This window comes from Callionymus lyra, chromosome 12, assembly GCF_982586985.1.
Source record: "Callionymus lyra chromosome 12, fCalLyr1.hap1.1, whole genome shotgun sequence".
In the NCBI taxonomy this organism is placed as follows: domain Eukaryota; kingdom Metazoa; phylum Chordata; class Actinopteri; order Syngnathiformes; family Callionymidae; genus Callionymus; species Callionymus lyra.
The window spans coordinates 8,849,051-8,868,917 of NC_141829.1; the positions used below are offsets into that span (position 1 = coordinate 8,849,051).

A 19,867-nucleotide genomic window follows, 5' to 3' on the forward strand; every position below is an offset into this window, starting at 1 on the left:
TTTATTTTGCTTTTTGTTAAATTAAAGTCAATCAATAAAACAAATCCAACATTTCAATATAGAAATCATTGAATTCAGTTAAACTAACAAATAATGAAATGTTTAAAAATGTTTGAAATATTAAATTCAACCATTTCATATTCTGATGTAATTCTGATGTCACTGATATACTTCCATATAGTAATGTTGTGGTTGTGACTTAGCTTGTTGATGCATCGGAGAAACATGCTTAAAAAAATGGATGTCAATCGAACATAAATGGAAAAAATAAAGGAGAATAAAGGTCTTTTTCACGTCGCGTATCATCTGACTGGGTTGTTTGTCGTCGCTCGCCCCCTGGCGGTCGTTGCAGGACAACTGCGGCTCAGTCGCAAGTTTCCTGAGAAGTGCAGGAAGCAGCAGAGACCTTGATGACGTCACTATTCCAGACTTTCCCGACGTGAGTGGAGGTGGAAGTGGCAGATGGATGTGTTGTTTGTCAGACTGTGTCTACTAGAAGGAAGTCAAGTGTCACGTGACCTTTGACCTCAGCTTGTGTTTTGTGTTTGGTTGTCTCTTTTTTTTGTTTAACTCCAAAAGTCCATCCTGTCTCCTTTGAATCCCATTCTTACCTTTCCTTTTCTTCCACAGGTGGACGACCGGGAGTACCTGGAGAAGGTGAGTCGAACACATGGTGATGATGATGATGATGATGAAGATGATGACCGTCCGTCCGTGTCCAGGGATCTCGGGCGGCTTCAGCACTGACCGCAGGGACCCTCACGTCACTGGGCGGGACTTCCTCTCGGAGAGGAAGTGGAGAGACGGCGATTACCGTGGACGCGGAGACGTCCATCAGAGAAATCAAGGTGTGTGTTTTTTTTATTCTACTTGTGTACATTTCTTAGCTTGCTTTTGTGTGTTGTTTTTTTTCTTTTGTGTGTGTGTGTGCGCCTGTGTGCTGTTGCTTTATTGTGTGTTTATTTGCACGTACTTCCTCTGCTTGACCTGCTTTAAGAGTATCAGAAAATAATTACATTTTTAAAAAGAATGATTAAGGGCTGTTAGAAAATATCGATACGGCGATATGTCGCGATACCATATCCTTTATTATTATTATTATTTTATTCATTTCAAAATTTCCATTACATGTTTTACTTTCACATACATTTTTTTTCATTGTTATTATATGGTTTACATTTCAATTAAATACAGATGTGTATTTAAAACAATATAATACACTGTATATAATTATATAAAGATATATATATATATAGTTTTTGATTAACTGGCAAATAGCCTGGCGTTTGTTCATTTTTTAGTTGCAATTATACATGTGGCCGCTAGATGGCATCAGTCGTTACGTTCTTCGCAGCTTTAGGAACAATAATATCACAGCAATGACTCGACGACACAAAGAAAATAAGCCTATTCATGCTACTGGAACAATGAAATCCTGCGAGATCCTGGCGGTAACTGAGGACGAGAGGATACAGTCGAGTCCAGCAACTTTTAAAGCTGATGTTTGGACATATTTGAAAACAAATGAAAGCAGTTACAACTTCGCCAAGTACTCGACAATACTACACATATATCCTTGTTAATACAGTATTACAATACATGGTATCCCGTGTATCGTGATACGTATCGTATCGCCAGATTCTTCACGATACACAGCCCTGTGATGTATATCATTGTTTCACAAATGTAGCCGGCAGTGCTATCGCTTCACTTTCTGTAACCACTTTCTTTTTTCTTCCCGCTTTTCTCTCGTCGATCTGCTTCACTGCTGCTGCTCTTCCATCTACCAGGAGATTCATGAGCTGAAGGATCAGATTCAAGATGTGGAATCCAAATACACACAGAACCTTAAAGAAGTGAAGGTACATTAGCTTAGTTTCCAGCAAAAAACGGTGAACTCCCATGATGCCTTTCTACGAGCTGCTCTATTATGTGACTGCTGATTGGTCGCTGCTATACTGTGTTTAAAGTCTACTTCTATGTTGCTGTGTGAAAATTGATCCACAGTATAGTAGTAAATTGGCTGGGCGGCAAAGTATTATGGGAGCTTTTCAGGTTAGAGAGTTGTCAAGAGTTTGTCAGTTCCAATGAACGTTGTTAAATAAATGTAATAATTTAAACAAGTGAAATGAAATAAATAATAATTAAATTAAATGGTCTTTACTTTACATAAGTCGTTTAATAAATCGTTTAGAAACTGGCAGCCAGTCAAGAGATTGAAGGATCGGAGAAATGTGAGTTCTTCTACTAGAGCGGGTCCTTTGTGTGAGTCTGATCCAGTGTGTTTTTTGACCAGGATGCCTTGGGGGAGGTGGAGGAGAAGTACAGGAAGGCCATGGTGTCCAACGCTCAGCTGGACAACGAGAAGAACAACCTGATGTACCTGGTGGACACGCTCAAGGACTCCATGATGGAGCTGGAGGAGCTGCTGTCCGAGTCCAGGCGGGAGTACGAGGACAAAGTCAAGGTCGGTACCGTTGGATCACAGAACCTTAAAGTAGAAAATATTGATAGACTAATAATGTATTCGGGTATATCTTTATTGTTGATGTAGATTATCTGCATTCCTTATCTTATCTTAAACTCTGGGGTTGTTATTGAAGCCTATTCATATTGAAATAATTTTTTTTTTTTTTTTTTTAATTTTTATTCACAATACTGTATTGATATTAAACAACATTTTGCGTTCAAATCACATTTTATTTTTTATCAAAGTTCTATCGTGGTTTTATTTTAATAAAGTGTGCATGAAATAAAATATTTTGAATTTCTTATTTACAAATATTCAAGACTTTGTGTAATTGTTGTTCTTATCTTATCTTAAACTCTGGGGTTGTGAGATAATATCAGGATAATATTGATATATGTTTTTTTTCACAATACTGAATCGTTATTAAACAAAAATGTTCCATTTTGAAAATCAAATTGTAAATTTATTATCATAATTTTATCATGGTTTATATTTGAATAAAATTATTTATAAAATAAAATAATTTGATTTTAATTCACATTCAACACATAAATATTCACTGCATTCGTTGCAATTATAATTCTGGTTCAGCAGTAATTACGTGATCCCCAGCTAAAGCAACAAAGAAATCCCAGCGATGACTGAGGACGAGAGGATACAGTCGACTCCAGCAGCTTTTAAAGCTGATGTTTGGACATATTTTGGTTTGAAAACAAATGAAAGCAGTTACGACTTTGTCAAGAGTCATGTGGTCTGTAGATTCTGCAACACCAGAGTCAAGTACTCGACAATACTACACATATATACTTGTTCCTACAGTATCACAATATATTGTATTGTTGATGCTACATCTTGATACGCATCGTATCGCCAGATTCTTTCCAATACACGCCTCTACTTAAAAGATTTTGAAGTCAAAAGTTGTGTTTTTGTCTCTGCAGGAACACGAGCGAGAGAAACAAGCTCACAAGCTCCTTCAGTTCCAGTGCAGCGAGATGAAAGAGACGCTCAAACAGAGCGAGGAGCTGCTAAACGTGAGTCGACAAGACTTCCGGGGGTTCCACGCTGCTCCTTCACTCTTTTCTTTTCACTCACTTCCTCTCCTCCTCCTCCTCCTTCTTCTTCCACTAACGTCCGTCAGGAGATCCGCCAGCTGCGAATCAAACAGGAAGGTTTCACTAGAGAGATCTCAGACCTGCAGGAGACGGTGGAGTGGAAGGATAAAAAAATCGGGGTACAACGGCGTCTTTGCATGATCCTGCTCACCATCCACCTGTGACCCTTCGCTTCACTTCTCTGTCTCTGCTCTTCATCCTCCGCTCGCCGTCAGGCCTTAGAACGACAGAAAGAATACACAGACGCCATCAGAACTGAGCGGGACGAGCTCAGGGAAGAGGTGGTGCAGCTGAAGGATATTCTGAAGGTACAGAGGCGGCGTAGGAGGACGGATCTCGGTCTCAACCCGTCACGTTTGACTCGTGGAATAGACTCGTGACGCTTCTGGTCTTTTCCACAGAAACACGGGATCGTCCTGGGACCGGACCTGAACATAAACGGAGACACGGCGGAGACGCCGCACGACGGGACGTCCGGGGGAGATTCAGAACCGACTTCGCAAACGACGCCTGCAGAGGGCAACGGCATGCTGGGTAATACCCCTCATTCTTTTTTAAGAAGTCAAAACAATAAAGCCTTTCATTCCACAATGATTACATTTCACTAAACTCTTTTAAGTATGTCAAGGCGGGAATAACGGGGAATAAAACCAGAATAATTATAAGAGAACAAATACAGACTGTTCAGTAAATATACACGTCTCGTTCGGCCCATGACCTTCACTGATAAAATATTTTTGGCCCCTTTTCACTCACTTTGAATCCAGTTTGTACTCTTGCCGTTTTCTGCTAAGGCGGTTTAGAGGTTGAGTTCTGAATTATAATTGGGCGAAGAAAACATGACGTGTGGTCGTGGTTGGTCCAAAAATGTACAGTCTTTGCCGACCAAGTCTTTGTCCAGCTAGCCTCTAGTGGACACTTAATGAACTGCAACTTTACACTTGCACATGAGCTACACTGTTCAGTACTGGAGGTCGCCGGCTGGTTGGTAGTGATGAGCACTTTTAAAAATAAAAGTTTAAGAGTTCTACTACGTGAGTTAAGACCGTTTAACCCTGGTGTAATCTCTGGGTCAAGGTGACCCGAAGGCTCGAAAAAAAAATGTCTTTGTGGTATCCTTTGTGTTGTCTCTGGGTCAAGGTGAGCGACCTGCCTGGCTTCCATAAATACATATGCAGTGGTGGAGGTCGTTCACCTTGACCAGAGACGACACAAGGGATACCACAAACACATTAGTTTTCGGGCCTTCGGGTCACCTTGACCCTGAGATAACACTTGGGTTAAAAATAACTTTATTTAAAATGTATATATTTTACGTCAGAACTCTACCTTTTTTATGGGTCAACATAGATTTTTTTATTTCTAATTATGGAGAAAAGTACATTTTCTAGGTAAATAATTTATGTTTTGACATTAAATTATTAGTAAATATTATTATAATCTAAACCTAAAATTCTTTCATGATGCAGATAGAAAATGTGACGTGAGTTAGTAAATACTAGTCATCAAATGAGCTGATGTTTGTCTCATTTTGGAATGAAGTGCTGTTTGTTACTTTTGTTTCTACTGTGACAAGGAAATCTCACAACGTCAAATGGAAGTGATGACATCAACACATGTATATTTTTAAACACAAGTTGAGATCATATCGCAAGAGTTTAATCAATTCAACTGCATAAAAAAACACTCTTTCGATTCCTCACTTTCACGAGTTGTGAGTTTTCTTCTCACGACTGTTCATTTCAGCTTCTAACTGCATGTTTCACGGCTTCTTCGCCTCTAGTTGTGATTCGTACTTCCTGCTTGCTCGTCCTAATCTCATCACGTGTTGTTATGATAGAAATCTTGTTCCAGGACTGTCAATCATATTATACATCTTGGTGATTTGAATGGACTTTGATTCAGGCTGGGGGTTTTTTTTTCCTCTTCTTTTCTTTCGATCGACCGGGAATCATCTTCTCTTCCGGTCTCTGGTGCTTCTGGTGATCTCTTCAGGCTCCGTGCTGCTCTTTGGTGCTTCGGGTCTTTCTCTTCATCTGTCGCGCTTCTGGCCGACAGTTTGGGAAATTGTTTAAAGTCACCATTTACTCTTCGTGATCTCCCAGGACACACGGAAGGTTTCAGATCCGGAGAAGACGAGGAGCGAGGATTGTGTCAGGGCAGACTCGCCGACCCGAGCCGACCCGACCGCACATCTCGTGAAGAGACAGAACTGCTGGATAGACAGATGTTGGAAGACTTGGAAGACGCTCAGAAACAGGATGTTCAAGACAAGAAGTCAAATGATGACGTGCAGGAGACCAAAAATAGTTTAGAAGAAACCTCTCCCGGGACTGAGGAACCTATGGGAGAGAGCAACACACCAGAGTCAGAAGACCAGGAAACACCTGCTGGTGACATCCTACTAGAACAAGAAAGTTCTTCTAGGACTCGGGAAGTAACAGTGGAACCTACGAGGGACCGGAACAAATCGGAGGAGCTGGAACGAACGGCTGGTGACATCACAGAAGACCCTAAAGAGGGTCCACCAGGCCCCGACCTTGAAGAGGAACCAGAAACGTCTGTCAACATAACAAACACTGACCAGAACCTGGAGCCTGGTCCCACTGAAGCAGATGCTGAGGAGCCGATGGATACATCTCAGCCATCTTCAGGCAAAAAGAAGAAAAAGAAACGTAGAGGCAAAAAGAAAAACGTGTCTCAGGAGGAGAAGAAGCAGCAGACGGATGTTAACGAAGAAAAAGAAGTCAACAAACAAAACGAGACAGAAAAATCAAAAGCAGTTGAAGGTTCTACAGTAGGAGACGTTGAGGAGCAGCAGAGGTCTACGGTTAAGAATGAGCCTCACAGTTGTCCTCTAGAACCTCAGATAGTAAATCAAATCCAAACCGAAGTCGACGTCGAAGGTTCTACAGTAGGAGATGTTGAGCAACAGCAGAGGTCTTCAGTTGAAAATGGGCCTCACTGTTCTCTAGAACCTCAGATGGACAATCAAATCCATACTGTCCAGGATTATCATCTCACAGTCGACCTAGAAGCTGATTCTCAGGTGAATCAAGTCGCAATTGAGCAGATGGGAGAAGAAACCAAGGCTGGGAGTAAAGGAGAACCCACTGAGGAGTCACATGTGGACCAGAGAGGAGAAGATGGAGCTGAAGAAGTCATTACTAAGCAAGCAAGTCGAGACGATAAAGAGGCTGAAACATCCAGAGAAAACGCTAACGATGAGCTTATAACAGGAGAAATCAAGGCTGGAACAGACGTGGAACTGAATGAATGTGAGATGAACCTTCTCAGGACGGAGCTGGAAAGAGAAAACGAGGAGGTTCAAGAACCTCTGCTGCAGGTGGAAGACTCTACGATGATCGTGGACATCTTAGAGGAGGCACAAAGAACCTTTGAACCAGATGAAGGTCCAACAGAGGAACTCGATGAGATTTTCTCCTATAGTGATGCCTTGAAGAAAGGTCTCATGGATCTGGTTCCAGGCGGACCAGACCTTGGCAAGGAAGAGAGTGGTGAGGAGAGTCTGGAAGTGGAAGATGCTCCAGTCGGTGAACCGAGCAAACATCCCGACTCAGAAATTGGACTCGCTGATACTACAGACAGTGGTGTTTTTGGCACAGAAAAATTGGGGGAAGATTCCTCTGCTGATCCAGTTGTCTCCAGTAAGTCTACCGACTATGAAGCCCTCATGGACAGCGCCCTTGAACTCATGGAGGTTTCTGAAAATCCAGAAAAACGATCTGAGATCCTTTCTCCTGACACCAGTGAGAAAACGTGCATCATCAAGGATGGATTAGAGGAGCCGGAAGAAGGAAGGTCCCATACTGACAATGGGAACTTGGATGAGGAACCAGGCCTCGAGGGAGAACAATGTGTAGATGTTGGTTCAACTACAATCAAGCAAGAAAATGCAGCTGATGCTAATATATGTGTTTCTCAAGAGATTTTAAATGTTTCTGTTTCTGAAGAGGTTTTGAATCAAGATGTTTCTGAAGAAGTTTTGAATCAAGATGTTTCAGGAGAAGTTTTAAATCAAAATGTTCCTGACAAGGTTTTGAATCGAGATTCTTCTGAAGAAGTTTTGAATCAAAATGTTTCTGAAGAAGTTTTGAATCAAAACATTTCTGAAGAAGTTTTGAATCAAGATGTTTCAGGAGAAGTTTTGAATCAAGAAGTTTCTGAAGAAGTTTTGAATCAAGATATTCCTCAAGAGGTTTTGAGTCGAGATGTTTCAGGAGAAGTTTTGAATCAAGATGTTTCTAAGGAACATTTGAATCAAGATGCTTCAGAAGTAGTTTTGAATCAAGATGTTTCAGGAAAAGTTTTGAATCGAGATGTTCCTGAAGAGGTTTTGAGTCGAGATGTTTCTAAAGAAGTTTCGAATCAAGATGTTTCTGGAGAACGTTTGAATCAGGAAGTTCAGTATGAGGCCGTAGATGAAGCACCAGACTCTTCCTCTGCCGAGGTTGTCACCTTAGAAGATCCCGCCGAAGCAGTGGGCCAAGTATATGGAGAGTCAGAAGATACTGGCCATATCATTAGACCGGACCTTCTGCAGGAAGATGACGAGGAAGACGAGGGCCAATCTTTTGATTTCGACGAGCTGGATTTCGACTCGGCATTGGACCTCAAGGACAACCCGGAGGTGGAAGAAGCCGAGGAGGCTCTAGAAGTGCTTGAAGAGGCGGCCGGCGAAAGCCCATCGATGAAAAGTATCTCGACAGAGGAATGGATCGAGGACGTCGGTGGCCGGTCGGAGGACGACTCTAAGGCTTTGTCCGAAGAAACGACTCCAGACGTTAGATTGTCAGAGGACCTCTCGAAGGAAGCGGCGTCGACAGATTCACGCTTGGAGAACGACATCGACACCTCGGTCTTCCAAAGTAATCCGGACCACAAGGCGTCCAACAAAGAGCCGCCGCGGTCAAAGAAAAGCGGCAAGAAAGGCAAAGGCAAAAGCAAGGAGGAGTGTAAGATGTCGTAGAAGACACTCCTGGAATGTTCCATACGCTTTGCACTATTGTTTGCTTTAGAAAATCAGTCGCACTTTTACCTTTTTTTTTTTCTTTTTTTTTTTTTTAAATGAACGTCTCACTTTGTGTTGTGGCTTCACACGGAACTTTAAGTCAAGATTGTAACTTTCTTTTTTGTTGGTATCATTCATGTTACGGGTGAACATCAAAGTAAAAAGGGTCATATTCAGGATATAATATTCCATTATTTCAACGAGGCCCTAAAAGAGTTGACATTTGAGAGCCTGTTGCTGATGTTCAGAGATTAAGTGTATGTTTAAAATTCAGGTTATTACTTTCTTTTTTTTTTCTCCACCACGTCTGCTTTACGTCAGAAACTTCTTCGATTCTTCTTCGTTGTGAACCGTGAAGAATTTGTCCAGAAACTTCTTTTATTCTTTCCATTTTTGCAGAAAATACGATTTTAAGACGAAGGTTTTTAAAGCTCAAGTCATTTTTATTTGTGTTGGTTTTCGAGCTTACATTCCAAACTGAACCTAAATATTGTAACATAACCTGTTTTGTACCCGAACATATAAACCTCTGGTTCATACATTTTCCCCCCAAAAAATATCAATAAATCCACTGGTCAGTCCTGAGATGTCGGATGAAAGTCGTCCCATGTTGTGCGTCGTCCCGTCCAACCCTCCTCTCCAGCAGTGTGTGCATGCTAACTCCTCCCCCTCCTCCTCCCCCATCCATCCTTGCTCACCTCCTGCTCACCATCACCCCCTTGTGGATGCCTGCACCGTTGCATGCATCAGACCCCACCCACCATCTTTTTGGCTCCTCCCACCCCCTGGTACGTCAACATTTAGCGCCGGCATGCGGGATGACGCGGCGGCTGACGGTGCCGCCGCTCGAAGTTGACCTTTGATCTGTTCTTGACCTTTGTAGAAATTCGTCTGAGGAAACTCGTGGACGAGCGAGAGAAGATGATCGAGCAGGTGAGACCCTTCTGGATTATAGCTAAGTGTTTTCGTCCATGTTTATCGGTCTGTGAGGGGAAAACGTTATATATATAGATAAATATATATATATATATATATAGTTTTGTGTGTAATTCTGAAGATGCGTCTGGTTGTTACACAGATCAAAAAGCTAAAGACCCAGTTGGACCAGAAGACGACGAGAAACGGCACAGAAGGAGGTTCCAGTCCAGAAGGTCCTCATGAAAATGGTGGAGATCCAAACCTCAACGAAGCTCAAAGTAGGGACATGATCGTTGGGTTCACATCATCATCTTCATCATTCCGTCAACCTTCATCATCACCCATCTTCATCATCAATCACCTTCATCATCATCTTACCATGATACTCATCCGTTATCATCATCCATTTGTCAATCATTATCCATCTTCTCCATCATCATCTTCATCTTCATCAATCATCTTCATCATCAATCATCTTCTTCTTCATCCCACCATGATACTCATCCATTATCATCATCCATCTGTCAATCACCATCCATCTTCATCATCAATCATCTTCATCATCATCCTACCATGATACTCGTCCATTTTCATCATCCATCTGTCGATCATTATCCATCTTCTCATCATCATTTTAATAATTCCGTCAATCTTCATCATCATCCATCTTCATCATCAATCATCTCCATTATCATCATCCATCTTCTCTTCATCATTCCGTCAATCTTTATCATCATCCATCTTCATTATCATCCATCTGTCAATCATCATCAATCTTATTCATCATCATCATCCATCATCATCATCTATCAAAGATCCATAATCCATCCATCAATTTACCATAAATTATCATCATCTATCCGTCAATCATCATCATCATCCTTTATCTGTCAGTCATCATCCATCCATCTTTATAATCCATCCTTAATCATCATCCATTCATTCATCATCATCCAATAAACATCATCCATCATCTTCATTATCATTCTTCATCATCATCCATCATCTTCATTATCATTCTTCATCATCATCCATCATCTTCATCATCATCATCCGTCAATCATCCAGCATCACGATCTTCTTCATCACGACTGCGTCTCATCCCTCAGGAGATTCCAGCAGACAAGTCAACGACATGAAGTTCAAGTTGGTCAAAGCTGAACAGGAAGTGACGGCGCTGGAACAAAACGTGCGTTTACTTGTTACCGTCAATAGAAAAACACGTACAAATGTGTATATTTCTGTGGGGGGCGGAGCTAAAAGCAGGCCAATGACTCGTCAATCATGGCTGCGTTCCAGGTGGCCAGACTAGAAGGTCAGGTGACTCGCTACAAGTCGGCTGCAGAAAACTCCGAGAAGGTGGAGGACGAGCTGAAGGCGGAGAAGAGGAGGCTGCAGAGAGAAGTAGAAAGAAGACCATCTTTTCTCAGCGTAGTTCTAGTGTTAAACAAGTTTCCTCTCGTCCTCAGCTGCGCTCGGCACTGGACAAGCTGGACGAGCTGGAGTCCAACAACAGCCACCTGAACAAGAGGCTGGAGAAGATGAAGTCCAGCCGAGGGATGGCGCAGACGCCGTAGACCAGACCTCTCTGCGTTGAATCGGAACGAACAATTGAAGGATGAAGTCCACACTGAATCTCTGGAGACGTAGCGGACACAAGAGGGCGCCGCGCCACGTTGCACTGCCCCGCCCCCTTCACCCCCCCGCACCCCGTCCTGCTGCCTCGTCACATGTTAACTTGCCTTCCTGGCCTGGTGACCCCTGCACCTGCACCTGCACCTGCACCTGCTCCTGCTCCTGCTCCAGGCCTCTGCAGGGAACCCGTGTGTGTTTTTAACAAATGAATGACGGCTTCTTCTTTTTCTTTCTTTTTGTCCACACACACACACACACACACAAACACACACACACACACACACATCCTTGGAGCCAAACTACTCATTTGGTTTTACTCAAGGTTGCAGGTCCATGCTGGTTTCATTCAGCTGGTCAAACTGTGGGTCGTGATGACATCATCATCATCATCATCATCATCATCATCATCATCGCTTTGTGTTTCCAGGCCATAATAAATCCATCCCAGCAGGTTTCTACTGTGTGTGTCTTCATCAAAGCTTCGGAACAATTTCTGTAGAGGTGTGTATCTACAATCTGGCGTTACGATACGTATCACGATACACGTGACAACGATGCGATGTATTGTGATACTGTAGTAACAATTATATTTGTTTAGTATTGTCGAGTACTTGACTCTGGTGTTGTAGTATTTACAGACCACATGACTCTTGACGAAGTCGTAACTGCTTTCATTTGTTTTTTTAAACCAAAATATGTCCAAAGATCAGCTTTAAAAGATGGATTGTATCCTCTCGTCCTCAGTCTACACTTAGCTGCACTGTCGCGCAGTGGTTAGCGCGATCGCCTCACATTTATAGGTTCTTCCCGTGTTGTGTGGGTTTACTCCGGTTTCCTCCCACAGTCCAAAAACTTACAGATGTCAATTGAGAACTTAGGGAAATTGCCAATAGGTTTAAGTGTATATGTGTGGCTTCGAGTGTCCTGGGACAGACTGGCATCCTGTTCAGGGTGTCCCCTGCCTCTGGCCCGATAGGACTAGATAGACTTCATTGGGAGAGGCTCCAGCCCCGGCCCACTATAAGAAATGAAGCGCCACAGATTATGAATGGAAAAAATAAATAAAAGCTGCTGTAGTCGACCGTATCCTGTCATACTCGGTAAATGCCGGGATCTTGTGGGGATTTCATTGTTCATTTAGCTGCGAAGGAAAGGACTACTGCCATCTAGCGGCCGGAGGTTTAAATGCAAAAACAAAACAAATGCTGAATGCTAAATATTGGTATCTGAGCAAAATAGGTACAGTTCTGTTAAATATCAACACAGTATTGTGAATTTTCGGAGTATCGATATTGTCTCAAACCCCTAATCTTCTGTCCGTCCCTTCCTGCCTCCATCGCCTCAAAACCTGGATCAGCTGATTTATTGTTTGCTTGTATTCCAGGCCTCTGAAGTTTAAACACCGTTTCAAAAATGTTTTAATCTCTTTCAAAATGATTAAAAACCCGCGAGCACGAGTGTTTATTCCTGACCCGGGACATCAGAGTTCTACTGTGGGTCTGATTGTTGAGTCCGCTTCTGGATCCTCTGGATCATCCTTCGCCCGTAAAAGTCCCTGTAATCTGCGGGAAGTTCCTCCAGAGCGTTGAGCGCCTTCTCCAAACCCTGGAGCGCTCGAGCCGCCGCCACCGGGTCCTTGTTCCCGTACGGATCCTTCCTGTCGTAGCTGTCCGCCTGCAGGTGGCGCCAGAACACGTTGACGCCGACGCCGAACTGGAGGGCGAGAGTGTTGTGGAACCAGAGCGCTGAGGCGAGAAGATGCATCAGAGAGCGACAGAGAGACTTGTTATCGCTGTGGTCTCACCAGGTATGAAGAGCAAGTCTCCGGGCTCCAGCACACACTCGTGTCTCGTGGCCTTCACAAAGTCGGGAAACGCAGTCAAGTCAGGAGAGTCGATGTCCACCACCTCCGACTTGTCACCTGAACGAGCAAATTTAATAGTTTATTTAAATGTAACACATTATGATCACAATGTGTGTGTATTTTGGCAAAAATCTTTCCATACAATACGTATCATGATACAGTGACAACAATACGATTTATTGTGATACAGTAGGAACATGGATATGTTGACTTGACGAAGCCGCAACCGCTTTAATTTTTTTTAATTTTTAACCAGAATACATATAAATATCAGCTTTTAGAGCTGCTGGAGTCGACTGTATCCTCTCGTCCTCAGCGATCACTGGGATCTTACAGGATTTCAGTGTTTATCTATGTATCCATGTAACGACTGCTGCCATCTAGTGGCGGGAAATTTAATTGTAGCATAAAAATGAACCAACGCAGAGAACATTTGAAATGTTATTGTAAATCAAGAGAAATATATATATTTTATTTCATACACAATTAACTAAAATATAATCCATAAAGAAAATGGGTTGTTTTGGATTGTATTGTGAAAATAAAAAAAATCTTTTTACACAGGCTACATATAAAACAAGTCTTCTTATATTTCTTGATTTTAAAAGAGCAACTAATGTGCTGTTGTGTGTCTTAAATAGATGTGTGACTCTATTGTATCATCAGTATGTGTGTGTTTGTACAAAACTCTCTTTTCATTGAAATATTGACATTAGAAAATGATCTCGAGCCCCGCCCACTGAAAACACTGTTTTTCTGGAGATTAAATCTTGTTTACCATAATTACACCGAATCTGCTGTGATTGGTCAAACTTGGAGGTGTGTCACCTCACGTCATCAATCCATGAAGTCTCCACCTCTCAGGGACTCGTATAAACAAAGCGGGCGTGATTACAGCTGACTGGAGAAGCCATTATTACGTCATTATGGACTCTCGTAACCTCTGGTTCGCCCAGATTTCAAAGCAACTTTATAAAGTAATACGTTGAAAACATGGTCATGATGAGGAACTTACTGCGTCTAGGAGAGAAGACTTCAATATTTAACACATGAGAGTCAGGAAAGTTGGCGTTTCACATTAGTTGATCTTTAAGGAAAAAAATAACCTTGACGCCATTTGATGGATTTCTAAACATTAAAAATGGATCATACATGTTTTCCATTGTTTTGCTTCTTAAGCTGTATTTAACTGTAGACTGCTGACACTGAGGAGGGGCCCAGAGGAAGACTGATCTTAGATCATATGATGAGCAGGAATAGTGAATGTGAGCTGGAGTTCCTCGACTTGTTCGGGAGAAATTAAAATCCTCACAGAGTCAAGATTAACTGATGCATTTGAATGTTTTGATTGATTTGCAGCCAACTCGCCTGACAGGTAGAGATGCAGGGCGTCCTGCGGGCTGAACAGAATCACCCTCTTTCTGCCGGTCACCTGGGCCAGCAGGTTGTCCATCACCTGCACACACACATGGTGTCAGTACAGGTCATCAGGGACGGTCAGTCAACACACACTCACTCACGTCGTAGTGGGTCCAGAGCTGCAGACCGCAGGAGCTGATGCGGAACACACTGGAGAAGAACTGGTGCGGCTCAAAGAAGTCTGGAAGGTGGAAGTCCTGGGCCAAGTCCGGGAACTGTTTCTTTAGGTCAGCTGGTTCCTGCAGGTCCGAGGGTAGACTGGGATTTGATTTTAAACTAATATTATATGATCATGTTTTTGTCTCATTGACATTTGTAGATGCACTTACACTAAATTATGGCCACGAATTAAGTTCTTTCACCATGTCATGTCAAAAGCGTCAACGTAGAAGTGACAAATATTTCTTACAAATATGTTTACAAAACACTGCCATCTAGTGGCTGATGTCTGAATCGCTAGTGTATTTTTAAATGTCAGTTGCATTTGGAGATTATTTTTATTATTATTTTGCGAGGCGTAAAAGTAACAGTTTTAAACCGGTGAATACAGAAATTTCAGTTTTACAAATGTGTTTTTGTTTTACCAATGAAAATTGACATGTTTACAAATCATATACATTTTTAAAGACCAAAATACAAGTTAGAAATATAAATGAGACAAAAATAACTAATAATTAAGTAATATTAAGGTTAAAACAATGCATTGTACCTTCCGAACATCTTCGCCAAGTGATCTTAAATAGTAACTTTCATCCTGAAATGAAGAAGAGAAGAATGAAGAATTAATTTTTAACAAAAAGCTCAGTTTTTTACCAATAAATACACACGTCTGTGCTTAAAAAACAACAACATGGAAACAGGAGCCAGACAATTCATTTTATATAAATAAATTATTATTATTATTATTATTATAAATGTCAGACCAATCACCTCACTGATGAAGAAGTCGCAGTGCTTCAGTTCTGACGCTCTTCTCACAAACTCGCTGAAGGGAAGAGTCCTGGCGGGAAAACACTGATCACATGTTTTATTTAGCAAGTGTGTGTGTGTGTTTTACTCACTTGTAAATAAAGTTTTTGTGGAGGAAGTTCATCTGCGGACTCTTGGACACGTGGATCTTGACCTCTCGGTCTCCTCCCCTCCGAGAGAGACTGTCCACAGACCACAGATCCACGCACGGACCCAGACTGACCCCCCTCAGCACAGCAGGAACACGCTGATGATAACAGCGTTAAATCATGGTTGAACAAATATGAAATAAATAATAGTTATATCGCTCCCACCTTTGGATAAATATCTCTGAGAAACTTTTCTCTGTCGACGTCCGTAAATATCGGCACCGGAGTTCGTTCTTGTAGAGACATTTCATACGGACCGGCCACCTTTGTTTACTTCCGTTCGTAACCGGATGTAGAAAAGAAGTGTGTCGCGTTCAAAGTATTACCAAACAAAAATATATTTTTAATAATCTTTCACAGCCACTAAAACAAATGAGATTCAAGAAGCAAAGTATAAATCAATTAAATACTTAATTAATTACTTTAATGACAGAAACGTTTGGTTTTTAATAAAGTTGTAATATTTACGTTATTTATATGGTAAATGTAAAGCAGTTATAGTTTTATTACACATGTATAATATTTTCAATTGCCACTTAATTATTATGTTTGTTTGTTTTTTTCCAAGCAATGTTCAATCTTCTGCAGTTGCGGTGTTCCCTGAAAATCAAGTTAGAGCGAAACATAAAATAACAAATAGTTCTTTGTTTTTTATTTTTATTTTGTGAAATTCGAGACTTTATTTAATGACAGATTTTTTTTATTATACAATAAAGTTGTAATAATTACATACTCAAAGTCAATGAAATGTTTATTATAAGAAAATTATAGTTTTAGTACACAATATTTTCAATACCTTTTTTGTAATATATAATTGAAGGTTAAACATAAAGCAAATATAGTTTATGACAAGCTTATAATGTTTTTTTTTTTCAATTGCCACTTCTTTATCTTGTATTTTATTTTTACGTCTATTTTGTTTTTTAAAAGTTTATAGTCGAGACATTTATAGAGACGGACAGGAAGTAGTGCGTCTCGTAGGGGACAAGATGGCGCTCTTGGTGCAACGGCTAAGCAAGCTTCCGACAACACTCTGCGTCACTCGCTTGTTATTGCGAGACAGTCTGGTTCGGTCGCGGTCCAGTAGAAGATGTTTCCTGCCGGTGCCTCCGGCAGCGGCGGCGGTCCGTCACTACAGCTCGGACCGGAGAATAAAGCGAGAGCTGGTTCTCTCTCCTCGCCCTCAACACATCTGGCTGCAGATGAGAAACTTGTACTACTACTTTCTCATCCGGGTCTTCTATGACCCCGAGTTCAGCCTGGAAGAGTTTGCAAAAGGAGCAATGCAGGTCATTTAAAACACCCCCCAACCCCATTATTTACGGAAAATGTATGGCTAATAACGTGTTGAAAACATATAGACACGTATTATTAAAGTTGATAAATATGATCTCAACACTGTTTTGTGTACATGGATGTTTATTGTGACAGTAAATAGTATTTAAATTGTTTTTTCTGCATCTTCAGGCTTTCAATCATGTGTCCAAAATTCTGTCCACGTGTGAGTTTCCTGCTCTGAAGGGTCTGGTGGCCAAAGAAGTGAGTCAAACCTACACGTGTGTCTTTATGGGTTTTAGTCAAAGTACATTAGAGTAAGATATTCCTTTTAATAAAGTTTTACCTTACCTTATATGTCCCAAAGTGGGGAGATTTGGTTTGTTAGAACAGCGAGTTCACAGTTGAAACATGAATTAAAATTAAGATTGGACATCACAATAGGTACAGTGCAATAACAAATAATAACAGTTAAAAAAAAGAGTGAGCAAACACTTAAGTAAGTAAGTCATTTTTATTTGTATAGCGCTTTTCTAGACCAGGGTCACAAAGCGCTTAAACAATCAAAACAATACTCAATAAAGTATATATTTTAAAGATCAAGATAAAACTGATAACACAACAGGAGTTCCAGAAAATCAAGGAAAAGCCTGAACAAATAGAAACGTCTTAAGATGTTTGGTTTGTCTTTTAGAATTATTTTTGCTTTATATAATATTTCAGATGGTTGTGCTTATGTAAATGTGTTTTTGTGTGTACATACAGTGTGTATATATATATATATATAATAATGATAATAATAATAACAATAATATGTATCCTTGTTCTTTGCACTTTGTTCTTCTGCTTGCTACTATGTGGTGACTGAAAACCTAATCTTCCTTTATTCAAAGGGATCAATAAAGTTCTATATCTCATTTATTTATATATACAGGTGTGTGGTCTGTGAAGTATGTTTTGCTGTATTTTGGGGATTCTTTTTTTTTCTGATGTTTCGTTATAATTTAATTTTGTATGTGAATTTATACAATTTTTCCATCTCTGTAGGTCTGTGTATACTTTGTTTTACTAGTTTGTTTTTACATTTGTGTGTTTTACACTCTGTACGTCTGTTCTTTACTATAAATAATTACATGTATCGCAGTCATGAGTATTTGAAATGATCTAAAGAAATAAATTAAAATGTGTGTGAACCATTTCTCCTGCAGATGGTTGAGAAACTTGAGGTACAGTGTAATCTGCTTCCATCAAACCACAGAGCCGCGTTGTTAGCTGAACCAGGAAAGGTCGGTCAAATGAACCTGAGAAACATTGTCCTTGACTACTCCGCCAATGGTCAGTATCAACTCGTGACATCATTATTCTTGAATTGAACAGAATTACAGACTACATTGTCTTTTCCAGGGAGGACGTTTGTGAGTATCGATGTGGTTTTCGTGTACCTCTCAAGTGTACACGTTTCATCCGAAGCTTCTCAGAGATTAATGAACCTCGATATGCCCAATGAAGTCAAGGAGAAAATAACCGATAAAAGCCTGCTGACGGCCCACTATGAGTGAGTGAGAGTTTACTACACGGTGACGCCTGTGAAGGCATGTTTACATGTGATGGTTTTCATCGCTATTGTTTTCACTAAACTAATGATTCCGTCTCTACGGCTCTGTTTCTCTCTGACCAGGTTCCATAGGGAATTCACTAGAGGAGTGAAAGCGGACTGGACCATCACCATGATCGGACTGGACGAGCTCCTGAGCTGTGATACAAATAAATGACTTTCTTCAATTCAACAGAGACTTTTAAAAGAAAATTGAAGAATTTGAATTAATACACTGTCAACAATAATTTTATTTTTTTTGTGGTTTTTTTTCTTACAAATATGTTTTCAAAAACACTGTCATCTAGTGCCTGATGTCTGAATCGCTAGTGTCTTTGTAAAAGACATTTGCAGATTATTTTATTATTATTATTATTTTGCGAGGCGTAAAAGTAACAGTTTTAAAACATTGAATACAGAATTTTCAGTTATACAAATGTGTTTTTGTTTTACCAATGAAAATTGACATGTTTACAAATCATATACATTTTTAAAGACCAAAATACATACGGACCGGCCACCTTTGTTTACTTCCGTTCGTAACCGCAAGTACAAAAGAAGTGTGTTGAGTTAAAAGTATTACCAGACAAAAATATATTTTTAATAATCTTTCACAGCCACTAAAACAAATGAAATTCAAGGAAGCAAAGTATAAATCAATTAAATACTTAATTACTTACTTTAATGACAGAAACGTTTGGTATTTAATAAAGTTGTAATATTTACGTTATTTATATGGTAAATGTAAAGCAGTTATAGTTGTATTACACTTGTATAATATTTCCAATTGCCACTTAATTATTATGTTTGTTTTTCTTCCAAGCAATGTTCAATCTTCTGTAGTTGCGGTGTTCCCTGAAAATCAAGTTGGAGCGAAACATAAAATAACAAATAGTTCTTTTTTTTATTTTGTGAAATTCGAGACTTTATTTAATGACAGAATTTTTTTTATTATACAATAAAGTTGTAATAATTACATACTCAAAGTTAATGAAATGTTTATTATAAGAAAATTGTAGTTTTATTACACACAATATTTTCAATACCTTTTTTTTTAATATATAATTGAAGGTTAAATATAAAACAAATATAGTTTATTACACGCTTATTATGTTTTTTTCAATTGCCACTTCTTTATCTTGTATTTTTATTTTTACGTCTATTTTGTTTTTTAAAAGTTTATAGTCGAGACATTTATAGAGACAGCATATTAAAGTATATTTGTATGCAGAGGCGATTCAACCCCTTTTTACGTGACCGAGCGTCGTTTTCTCAGCTTCTCTCCCATTGGTCCCCACTCTTCACCCTCTCGTCCTCCTATTGGACGGTGTCGCCGCGCTCCTCCGCTCCCATTGGCCGCGCCGACTGTCGCTCAGCCGCCTTCACTACATACAGTGGTTCCTGTTGTGAGCTGGAGCCGGTGTGTG

The 19,867-nt window shown here is 40.3% G+C and overlaps 4 protein-coding genes across 9 annotated transcripts in view; 3 read left to right on the forward strand and 1 right to left on the reverse strand.

The window, feature by feature from the left end:
- lrrfip1a (leucine rich repeat (in FLII) interacting protein 1a) overlaps positions 1 to 9,204 on the forward strand; it is a 42,538-nt gene extending 33,334 nt beyond the window's left edge. For 2 of the 6 annotated variants that reach the window (XM_087804658.1, XM_087804660.1), the window contains 9 exons: positions 631 to 657; positions 723 to 848; positions 1,791 to 1,862; positions 2,297 to 2,467; positions 3,412 to 3,504; positions 3,612 to 3,704; positions 3,801 to 3,893; positions 3,987 to 4,119; positions 5,691 to 9,204. In XM_087804658.1, coding sequence (XP_087660784.1) covers positions 631 to 657; positions 723 to 848; positions 1,791 to 1,862; positions 2,297 to 2,467; positions 3,412 to 3,504; positions 3,612 to 3,704; positions 3,801 to 3,893; positions 3,987 to 4,119; positions 5,691 to 8,575 — 3,693 coding nt within the window. In that variant the 3' untranslated portion in view covers positions 8,576 to 9,204. Of the gene's footprint in view, positions 1 to 352; positions 440 to 630; positions 658 to 722; positions 849 to 1,790; positions 1,863 to 2,296; positions 2,468 to 3,411; positions 3,505 to 3,611; positions 3,705 to 3,800; positions 3,894 to 3,986; positions 4,120 to 5,690 lie in introns of all 6 variants that reach the window. The other 4 variants (XM_087804664.1, XM_087804659.1, XM_087804661.1 and 1 more) reach the window with 4 other exon arrangements.
- Positions 9,204 to 11,624, forward strand: LOC148068165 (leucine-rich repeat flightless-interacting protein 2-like). The gene is made up of 6 exons (XM_087804666.1): positions 9,204 to 9,405; positions 9,501 to 9,550; positions 9,696 to 9,813; positions 10,645 to 10,724; positions 10,835 to 10,939; positions 11,005 to 11,624. Exons 1-6 carry the CDS (start codon positions 9,204 to 9,206, stop codon positions 11,110 to 11,112), a joined length of 663 nt encoding a protein of 220 aa, XP_087660792.1. The 3' UTR covers positions 11,113 to 11,624.
- Positions 11,428 to 15,839, reverse strand: tyw5 (tRNA-yW synthesizing protein 5). The gene is made up of 8 exons (XM_087804665.1): positions 15,737 to 15,839; positions 15,515 to 15,669; positions 15,384 to 15,453; positions 15,163 to 15,207; positions 14,555 to 14,692; positions 14,403 to 14,490; positions 12,975 to 13,091; positions 11,428 to 12,915 (listed from the first exon to the last, which is right to left on the reverse strand). Exons 1-8 carry the CDS (start codon positions 15,815 to 15,817, stop codon positions 12,659 to 12,661), a joined length of 951 nt encoding a protein of 316 aa, XP_087660791.1. The 5' UTR covers positions 15,818 to 15,839; the 3' UTR covers positions 11,428 to 12,658.
- Positions 15,840 to 16,555: 716 nt separating this feature from the next.
- maip1 (matrix AAA peptidase interacting protein 1) lies at positions 16,556 to 18,633 on the forward strand. Its single transcript, XM_087804667.1, has 5 exons — positions 16,556 to 16,860; positions 17,039 to 17,110; positions 18,055 to 18,181; positions 18,251 to 18,401; positions 18,525 to 18,633. Exons 1-5 carry the CDS (start codon positions 16,561 to 16,563, stop codon positions 18,616 to 18,618), a joined length of 744 nt encoding a protein of 247 aa, XP_087660793.1. The 5' UTR covers positions 16,556 to 16,560; the 3' UTR covers positions 18,619 to 18,633.
- The last annotated feature ends 1,234 nt before the right edge of the window (positions 18,634 to 19,867 follow it).

Coding starts and splice junctions, on each gene's coding strand:
- LOC148068165 (XM_087804666.1), top strand. CDS start 9,204: ATGTCGGATGAAAGTCGTCCCATGTTGTGCGTCGTCCCGTCCAACCCT. Junction 10,725..10,834: donor TGACGGCGCTGGAACAAAAC/GTGCGTTTACTT, acceptor GCTGCGTTCCAG/GTGGCCAGACTAGAAGGTCA. Junction 10,940..11,004: donor AGAGGAGGCTGCAGAGAGAA/GTAGAAAGAAGA, acceptor TCTCGTCCTCAG/CTGCGCTCGGCACTGGACAA.
- tyw5 (XM_087804665.1), bottom strand. CDS start 15,817: ATGTCTCTACAAGAACGAACTCCGGTGCCGATATTTACGGACGTCGAC. Junction 15,454..15,514: donor CACAAAAACTTTATTTACAA/GTGAGTAAAACA, acceptor TTTTCCCGCCAG/GACTCTTCCCTTCAGCGAGT. Junction 14,693..15,162: donor TTGGCGAAGATGTTCGGAAG/GTACAATGCATT, acceptor TCGGACCTGCAG/GAACCAGCTGACCTAAAGAA.
- maip1 (XM_087804667.1), top strand. CDS start 16,561: ATGGCGCTCTTGGTGCAACGGCTAAGCAAGCTTCCGACAACACTCTGC. Junction 17,111..18,054: donor AGGGTCTGGTGGCCAAAGAA/GTGAGTCAAACC, acceptor TTTCTCCTGCAG/ATGGTTGAGAAACTTGAGGT. Junction 18,182..18,250: donor CCTTGACTACTCCGCCAATG/GTCAGTATCAAC, acceptor TGTCTTTTCCAG/GGAGGACGTTTGTGAGTATC.